The sequence below is a fragment of the Actinia tenebrosa genome, unplaced genomic scaffold (assembly GCF_029948245.1).
Source record: "Actinia tenebrosa isolate PJP-AT-01 unplaced genomic scaffold, QUT_ActTen_1.0 PGA_scaffold4__44_contigs__length_22323623, whole genome shotgun sequence".
NCBI classification, from domain to species: domain Eukaryota; kingdom Metazoa; phylum Cnidaria; class Anthozoa; order Actiniaria; family Actiniidae; genus Actinia; species Actinia tenebrosa.
The window spans coordinates 3690873-3700578 of record NW_028292581.1 but is presented as its reverse complement, the minus strand read 5'-3'; the positions used below and the strand labels follow the sequence as shown (position 1 = coordinate 3700578).

Here is a 9706-nt window from a genome sequence, read left to right as displayed (position 1 = left end):
TTGGTTCCAAAATGGCGGGTGGTCTTGTGTTGTTTGTTTGGAAAGGTTTAACCGTTTTTCTGTGCTAAATAGAAATGGTTTTTCTATGAATTCTGGTAAGCATTTTCCTTTCATTTCACTGGTACTTTTCTATCATTATTAGCGAAGTTTTAATCATATATTGTCGAGATAATGTATGGTTGATCGCGTGAAATCGCGTGAGTGTGATATTTATTTAAAGGGTGTCATATTTGTTTCTTGCAAAAAAATTAAAATCCTGGATATTAACAATCTTAACTTTTAATTTAGTCCCTATTATTTAGATCGTCAAATTTTATTGTCTTTTTAATTTACTTCCAAGGGCATTCCTATGCACACAGGAAGCCCAGCTAGAGCGTTCTGCAGGGGGAAAATGGAATTTGATGTAGCTGAACTTAGAAAAGGTCATAAAGAATGAATGATACAATTGCAAAACATTTTCATCCTCTTGAGAATAAAAGTATTTTTTGACTTGTATCCATATTGATGACTCTTAAAAACTCCAATGTGTATGTAGGCCTAGCCTCACTGCTGTATAAATCAGAATAACAAAACAAAACAATACTCTATACTAGGAAATGACACGAAATGGAAATTAAGAGGTCTATATAGAACCAATATATACTTGATGCACTCAAATTCACTATATACTATATTCATACGAAGTTTTTGATAGTCTGATTTTCTCTTCTTCAAAGGAACTGTAGTATAACTAAGTCAAGTATATTATAGTTTTGGAGAATGCGGTTCATCTGTGGCGGTCTTGAATTTGCGTTGGCTATACTGTGCTGTATTTCTCCAGTATCCTCTTCTGCTGGCGACAGATCATACAGGTTTCTAAATTGTGTTAGTGATTGTGAATGGATTTCATGTAATATTGAGGGATACCCCAGAGATCTACCTTGGTACCTCCGGCTGTTTAGCTGGGATTGTCTAGATGAATGCAAGTATAATTGCATGCATAAGGTTACAGCTGATGATGTTGCCAACAACAGGAGTATCAAACAGTTTTATGGAAAGGTAGGTTACACTTGCTATTCTTGGGTTCAACCACACAACTCAAAATCCCTTGAGATATAAATAAAAAATATAAAACAGCTGCCAAGAGAAAGTAATGGGGAATGTTTTGTTATCATCAACCAACATGCGGCTGTAACATGTACCCCAAAAATAGAGATTCAAAATAGTGCTTCATTTAGTAGTTCTTAAGTCTGGAGTTCAAGGTGAGACGTATATTTTGGGAAGGCACCTCACTGGAATGAGTCTTGATGTGAAAATCGATGTTATAAAATTGAATGCAAATGAGGATTTTTTTTTCTATTTACAGACTTCACCCTGGTGACTGATTTCTATTGTGTTTTCCTCATTGATTATTAATTATTTAATATTTTTTATTTATTAGTGGCCATTTGTCAGGTGTCTTGGGATCCAAGAACCAGCTTCAACTCTCTTTTCAATACTCAATGGTGTGGCACATGTGGCTGGGTGGCAGAAGTATGTTAGGGCTGTACCACAAGACTACCAAATGTACAATGTATGGAAGACCTACATGCTGGTATGGTTTGTAAAAATATATTATATGAATTGTAAAAGTAATATATACAATAAGGGTGTGGGCAATCTAATATTAGCACTGGAGAAATGCAGGCATACATCACACCTTTGATTATAGGCTTTTAAAAATGGTTTGAATCATAAGGTTGTCCTTTGTGCCAAGCGTACCTCCACTCACTGCTGGGCAACTTACCATTAACATACCTGGGGGGGGGGGGGTGCTCTTGCCTGTTTACGGTAGGGATGTGCAGCTAAGCCCACTGTACCTTGTTCCAGAGAGGAGAGAGCTAGTTTCATATACCCTGTCCCAGAGCGAGCTAAAATTTTGTATACCCTGTTCCAGAGTAGAATCACTGAAAACCATACCATGTTTGACGGCATGTACCCGTATAGCAAATATAGGGGAGTACCCCCCCCCCCCCCCGGTAACTTACCCTCAACCTACTACAAAATCATACTCATAACCAACCAGTAATTAACCTACCATTCTTCCATACAAATACACTGTTTGGAGGTAGAACTGCAGATGAGGAAACTTAATTGTACAATGCATATTATTATTTTTATAGAATGTTTAGTATAATGTAATAATGATATAATAATTTTGTGTTTATTTATTACTATATCTTAGGTTAACGTCAATGCTTGGACATGGTCTACCATCTTTCACACAAGAGATTTAAATTGGACTGAGGTACAGCTAAATTTAGTTGTTGTCAAAATGTTGTCAGATCAATTTTGTAAAATTATAAACTGTTTTTACTTTGATTTCAGAAATTGGATTACTTTTGTGCCACTTCTCTTATCTTGTTCTCCATATTTACTTTTTTTGTAAGGTAATAAATGCAACTAGTTGTTAATTATTACAGATAATAAACAAACATTACCTTCAAAAATCTTCAAATTTGTCAACTTCCTGAATACATTAACAGCATCTGATTAAAATCTGGGACATGGCTGAACCACATATCAATTTGCAGTGGGAGGAAAACTGGAGAACTTAAAAAAAAACCAACTTAAATCAAGGGAACTTGATAGAGCTAACAAGTTCTACTCACATGTGATGCCAAGTCCAGGAATCAAACCCAAGTCTCCAGGTGAAATGTGAGTGTACTATCGCTACACCATCCTTGATATAACTTCCCATTACATGATAATATATCTCTAACCAACAGAAATATCAATCTTGGAGTAATAAGGTGCAGTTGTCAAGAGTACCAGCTGTCATTCAGAATAAACATTTTATTGACCAAGTACGGGGATACTAATTTGTCCTTCAATATACAGTGTACTACTATTATATGTGGACCTCATGCTCAGTCAATTACCTGTTATTCTAGTCTGAACTCATCTCAGACTGCCTCTTGATCAGCTTCTTATGTAATATTTGTTAATATTTCTACCAGGGTTGTTGGACCAGACAATAAACTAAAGTGTGGGACATTTGCTTCTGTCTTGTTACTCATATACTCTTGCCATGTCTACTATCTTGGTTTTGTCAAGTTTGACTACAGCTATAATATGAAGATGAATGTCATAATAGGTGAGTAAGCCAGGACAGGATGATGAAATCAGCAATCCTTAGGTGGGATCGATGGTACTGATTCTGTTCAGAATCTGCACAGTGCAACTTAGCTTTCTAATCCAAGTGACATTCATCTTTTTTCTTCAGGAGTTATCAATATTTTAGGATGGCTGATATGGTCTTTAAGGGTTAGTCCATTTAAATGACATATTGTGATTTAGTGTGCAATCTCATGTTGCTGTGGTCATGTGAGTTCAATTCTCAGAATCTTTTCATCACTTGTGTGTGAAGTAGTTGCTTGTTAGTTTTTCTGTGAGGTGATTTTTTGTCCTTTGGCTGAGATTAAATTCACCATAGGATTACCATCATTGGATTTGCATTGAATTTTCATATCCTTATTAATAATTCCTTTTCTGCTTTAGAATTATCACAAACAGCGTTATGTTTGGAAAGCTGCAGCTCTTACATCATCAGTATTCTTTTTAATTGGCCTTGAGGTATGTAAAAGATCTAACCTGTAAACACTACCTTCAAATCTGATTAAGGTACCCTGGAACAACCCCTGGCCTGATATGGGACAGGGCACAGCTTTCTCTCAGATTGAACCCTTAAATGACCTCTAGGTTGATCTAAATCAGATCACAGCTCACTCACAGATCAAATTGGAATTTAGCTTGTTTTAGTGGGGGGAAGATACAGTAACAGGAGAATCTCTGGAGCAAAACATCGAATCAAGGGAGTCTTCAAGACCCAACCAAACCCTACTAGCATGTGTTGTCAGAAATTGAACCTAAATCCACAGAAGTGAAATGAAAATGCACTCTTTAAAAAAAGATCTATTTCCAAGCTGAAACAACAAGTGGATGGGGGTTTAGAGAGTATATAGTATAATATCCTTTAGTTCTAATTCAAAATTGGTATAATAAGAGAATTTTTTTTATTTATATAATATACAACAGGTATTCGACTTTCCTCCCATTTGGTGGACATTTGATGCTCATTCTTTGTGGCATTTTGGAACCATTCCTCTTTGCTACTTCTGGTACAGGTATGACTACCAATTATTGGACATTCTTGATAAATAATATCTATATACTTTGCCTCCTCAATATTCATACATATAATGATTTACCAGGAATTTGTTAGGGGTGGATCCAGGAATTTATGGAATTTATTGAAGAAACGGTATATAGAGATATTGTGCATTGTAAATGTTTCTTTTGCTTCAAAAATGCATGAGTAATAATTACAGCATTAGGGGGGAGTCTGGTGCATTGCAGAACACCTCCCTGGATCCACCCCTGCTTTCTATCAGTGGGCAGGAACGGGGTCGGAAAAATAGACTTTTTCAAACCTTTCAGACCTTTCCCAAACCTGACCTGGAATTTCCAATACCCCAACAAAACATACAGAAATGTTTCAAATTACATTGCAAGTTTTGAAAAAATCTATGAGTAATGTTAATGTTAATGTTAATTTCTTTTTTTTTTTTCAGTTTTCTTATAGAGGATGCAAAGTATCAACTTCGAGAAGAAATAAGAGAGAAAAATGAATAGAATAGAATATCTTGATCAGAAGTGGCTTTTTGTAGTTTTTGATGATGAAGTTAAATAATAGTTATAATATATATTACTGAATATTACTGAATATCAGAGAAAACGTTGATTTATATATGTGAATAATAATGAGTATAAAAAGGTGTGAAAACAAAGAATGTAATTTAGATATTGTACAATAAAATGACGAACAAAGAAAGAAAAATAGAATATGTAAATTTAACTTGAATTATGAAGGGAAATCAAATAAAATATGCTCTGGCAGTACATTCTTATGCACCAATAATATATACTCTAGGTGCAGACACCCCATTGCACCACAAGATTGCATGCAATATCACACAGTGTTTCATTCCCCCCCACACACACACACATACAAAACAGCCTTTTTCATGCAACATTGCAGGTGATGCCACATTGCCTGTCCACACCTTAAGAAGCCATATCAAGTATTTGATTAATTAACCCACCAGTAGTCTGCACTCACTCTGCATCTCATAACCTTTTAGTCTACTACCTAGTCTCAAATCTTGGTGCTACAAAATGGGTTACACTTTACCTGACAAAGTGCGCTCTGCTAATAGCATAGGAACGTTAAAAAAATTTAATGTTAAAGAACTTTCTAAATTATCATTTTGTATTTTTATTACGTCCATTTCGTGCACATTGCCAGTTTTTTGGGTTTTTTCCCCATTTCCACTGGTACACATACACACATACATACATACATACATACTTTATTTGTAGCTTTATTTGTATGGGAGGCTGCATTAAAATGTATGCATAGAGTTATCTTATTATATTTTCTTTACATAAAGGCTAGTTGTGTATTACAGCCAGATGATTTTTAGCCTGTGTACAGCCGCTTACAACCCCTCTTCCCGTTTTCCCCCGTTGGGTGGAGGGGCGGGAAATGACTGTACACAGACGCGCGCCATAGCAGCCGTATTTTTCAAGCCCCATAAAATGTCACGCAAGGTGTGCAAACTCCCCATTGACACAGAAGAAAACAATGAAAATATTGAAAGATCTACCGAAGTCTACTACCTATTTCACTGGTTAAGTAAACACGTTAGTATGTTTTTTGGTATTGTGTAATATTAGTTCATACGAGTCTGACTGCACGAAAAGCTGGTTAGGCACCTGACCCTTATCCTTACCGAGTAACGCCACGCTCTTTGATAGATTACGAGTTGTACACGTTTTACACCAGACCAGTCGCGCTTGTTTATTAGTGATACGTGTAAAAATGCATCCTGGGTATACGATTAGATCTAAAAAAAACCAGATTTCTGTTCTTTCGTTGTCAATTTTTCAGGGTACACAGTGCTTTTAATACCGCTTCTCTACCGTAGAAAACTGAATCAAAGGTACTATGGGATCCCCGGGATGAATCACGCCGTGATTGCACGTGCGCCGATCAGCGGCGGGTTTTCCCTAAAGGGTTCATAATAAAGTTGCGTTTCGTTCCAACACTGATTCAAGGTTTAATAGATTAAAGATCTGATCATTTTATCCTTCTAGAATTGAAAGAATTTTATCAATAATTTCATTAAGGACTTGGCATTCACACACGCACGTGTCCTGGGGGACGAAAACTAGTTTGTGAGAACCAGTCAAACAAGACCGGAAGAGATGTTGCAACAATAAATCTATTTGTGTGTACTAGTATTCATTCAGTCACGAGCGTCGAGATCATCGACAGTACATCTTGGATTGTCACTGAAATAAGTTCTAATATGGATGAAAAAAGCTCTTCAGACGTGCCTGAAGTCGTGGTTGACTCGATTTCTTCATTTCAACCGTCCCCATTCCAACAACCCGTGCTCAAAGAACCCGATCTTGTCACGATCCTCGAGGGAAAACCTCTGACAACAGAACAACTAGAACAAGAACAGGACTTAGGAAGAGAAAACTTGGATGACTCTAGATCTTACGAAGCTCCGTCAGAACAAACTCCTTTAATGCGTTCGACCGAAACAAATCGAAGTACAGATTTCCATAGTTTAACTACTAGTCAAGCTTCACTCTTCATTCCTTCGGTGCAGTTTTCTCTGTATTCAAGTAGGGGACATGATTTCTCACACCAATCGCGCAAGGGTTCTTTTATCGACAAGCACAGCGGTAGCGTCAATAGCGCATGTTCTGAGATTCCAGGTTATAGTTATTCGGTGTCAATACTGGCCAAGATCGCCGAAGATGGCCAAGCATCGGCTGTTCTTACTCTCTGGAATGTAATCAACATGATTCAAGGTAGCGGTGGAGTACTAGGAATTCCTTACGCAATTTCCTTGGGTGGGTTTCCTGCTCTAGTTATCATTCTCCTCGTTGGTTTGATGACCAATTTCACTGGGGTCCTTCTGATCGACTGTCTCTACAAAACCTCTGCCAAGACAGGATTGCGCAAAAAAGTGAGGACAAGCTATGCAGAGATTGCGGCAAGCGTGTGGGGTCCTTTTGGCGGCAAATTAGTTGACTTTATGATAGTATCAACTTGTTATTGTACCAGCATTTTACTAGTCATGATGTTAGGTAGTAGTGTAATGAGTATATTTAAGGGTGTCGTGCACGTGAATATCACCGAGTGGTGTCTAATATGTACTTGCTTATTGCTGCCTTTAGTGTTCATTAGAAAACTACATATCTTAGCATGGTTAAGTATGCTGGCTGTACTTGCCCTAATAATCTGTATATTAGTAATAATAGGGCATTCTATAGGCGAGTGGAGCTCTTGGAGTCTTCACAACATCCCTAATTTTAACCTAGAGAAATTACCTGTAGCAGTTGGGATAGTGGTATTTGGGTATAGTGGTCATTCTGTTTTTCCAGGCATCCAGGGGTCCATGCAGGAGCCAAAGAAGTTCAATAAGGTAACTTACACTTCTTTTTCTATTGTTACATTCTGTAAGTTTATTCTTGGTCTTTTTGGTTGTTTGTTATATGGAACAGCAACCCAACCCTTGGTCACACTAAACCTCAACCAAAACACAGCGTTGAACATTTTTGCAGCTGTGCTCGTAATCATCAATGTCTATTTCTCCTATCCTCTCAACATGTTTGTAACCACAGAGACCCTCGACATACTTTGCCTGCCAAAACTCCCAATGTGTGAGAAGGGAAGGAGATGTCACATTGCCTGGCTGATAGCTTCCCGTTCTGTCTTGGTGTTCATTACATTTGCTATTGCAATAGCAGTTCCCAACTTTGGGTTGTTGATGGGGATTTTTGGAAGTGTCTTGGGTGCTTGTTTGTCATTCATCTTTCCTTGTATATTTCATTTGAAACTCAAGTGGAAAGACCTCAGATGGTATACTATTACAGCTGAGATAGCTGTTGTTGTCTTTGGTGTTGTTGCTGGCATCTTAGGACTTGTTTACTCTTCTATTGCTTTGAAGGACTTGTAAGGCTTCAAGGAATGCACTAATAATACATGACACTTGGATTATAATTATGCATGTGAGTGTGAATCTCACGAAGTGTTTCGATTAGTTACATATCCCATGTTTACAAAGATATACATTATCATAGTAAATATTCATTACATATATTATATTAAGGGTTTAAAAGAACAGCCAGTCATATGCGGCCATGCTCACTGGTTGGATTAGTTTTAGCTATATAATAGCTTATTTCTTGCTCACTGTTACTAGTCAAGTGACCAGCAAGGCAAAGATTCAACCAGAAAAGTTATAATTATTTTGGTTTTCCATATTCTGCAAACTCAGACATTTCAACGGCTTGTTTTGAAATTGATTTTTTATTGCCTCCAGTCAAGAACATAAAAGGTACCGACTTATTATTTTTTGATTGAATTGGTAGAGTATCGAAAACAGCAGTAAAGCCAGACAGTGTCCAATTACCTGCTGTTATTTTAAGCCTTACATAAATTGAAAACACAAAAATCTAATATTAATTATAGAATATGGCAATAGACCTATCCCGAATATGCTTGACTGGTCACGAAACAATGGTTTCAAGTCGAGGTCGAACTTGATGAATAAAAGAATCAAGTTCAATCTCAACTTCAAACCACTGTTGTGGTCAGTCAAGTGAATTCGGGATAGGTCTATCGATTTATAATAAGTTAGAGTTTATTGAGTACCTTAAGTTATATTGGAAGTTATATATACTATTTATAAGAAAGCTGAGGAATAGATAGAGTGAAGGCGCTTAATCTATGACATTTCATTTCCATTTGAGCTTTAGAATTGTTGTTTCATATTTTTGTCTACGGTGGTCATGATTGTATATTATATATATATATATTCGTACATATATTAATGCCTGAACGAAATTAATAAATTATGGAAGAAATAAAAGTATTTCAAACAGCACACTAGATATGAATAAATCACGCCACGGGGGCGGGGTACTCCCCTATATTTGCTATACGGGTACATGCCGCCAAACAGGGTATGCTTTTCAGCGATTCTACTCTGGAACAGGGTATACAAAATTGTGCTCGCTCTTGGACAGGGGATATGAAATCTCGCTCTCTCCTTCTTGGAACAGGGTATCCATTTTCGCAATACCGGAACTGGGTATGAATTTCAGCGATCTTGCTCTGGAACAGGGTATGAATTTCAGCGATTTTACTCTGGAACAGGGTCAGGGCTCAGCGGCACATCCCTACCCTAAACGGGCAAGAGTACCCCCCAGGAAATCATGATAGCAAAAGTGTAGGTTGGTGGGGGTTTAACTTTGATATAATACTCAATTTTCAGGTTCTCTGTTGCTCAGGGTTAGCCTCAATTTTATGTAGAATATTCATGTGTTCCAGTGAAGGTCCATGGTATTTCAAAGCGTTCATTGTGCATTCTTTACTTTACCTTTGTTATTTGTGAATACTTAGACACTGATATGCGGCTAACCCCATGAATATGAGTACTATGAGTAAATGAATCTGTAATCAAGGAACATAGCTCTAATTTGGAACTCGAAAAAGGTTTATAATGACCGACCTCGTGATTATTTAATGAGAACTTGCTTGCTGTAAAATATAGACAATAATTCTGCTAAAAAAACTTTTGATATGAAACCAAGATCTTTCTAA

General features: G+C 37.1%; 2 protein-coding genes across 2 annotated transcripts; both read left to right on the top strand.

The window, feature by feature from the left end:
* Window positions 1-10: 10 nt before the first annotated feature.
* On the top strand, window positions 11-4889 carry LOC116302880 (GPI-specific phospholipase A2-like PGAP3). The gene is made up of 10 exons (XM_031712275.2): window positions 11-95; window positions 717-1038; window positions 1421-1573; window positions 2204-2266; window positions 2347-2408; window positions 2979-3115; window positions 3245-3285; window positions 3520-3594; window positions 4057-4145; window positions 4593-4889. The coding sequence occupies exons 2-10, from the start codon at window positions 760-762 to the stop codon at window positions 4651-4653; spliced, it is 960 nt and encodes a 319-aa protein (XP_031568135.1). The 5' UTR covers window positions 11-95; window positions 717-759; the 3' UTR covers window positions 4654-4889.
* Window positions 4890-6306: 1417 nt separating this feature from the next.
* On the top strand, window positions 6307-8981 carry LOC116302864 (vesicular inhibitory amino acid transporter). Its single transcript, XM_031712261.2, has one exon. The coding sequence runs from the start codon at window positions 6393-6395 to the stop codon at window positions 8055-8057; it is 1665 nt and encodes a 554-aa protein (XP_031568121.1). The 5' UTR covers window positions 6307-6392; the 3' UTR covers window positions 8058-8981.
* Window positions 8982-9706: the final 725 nt, after the last annotated feature.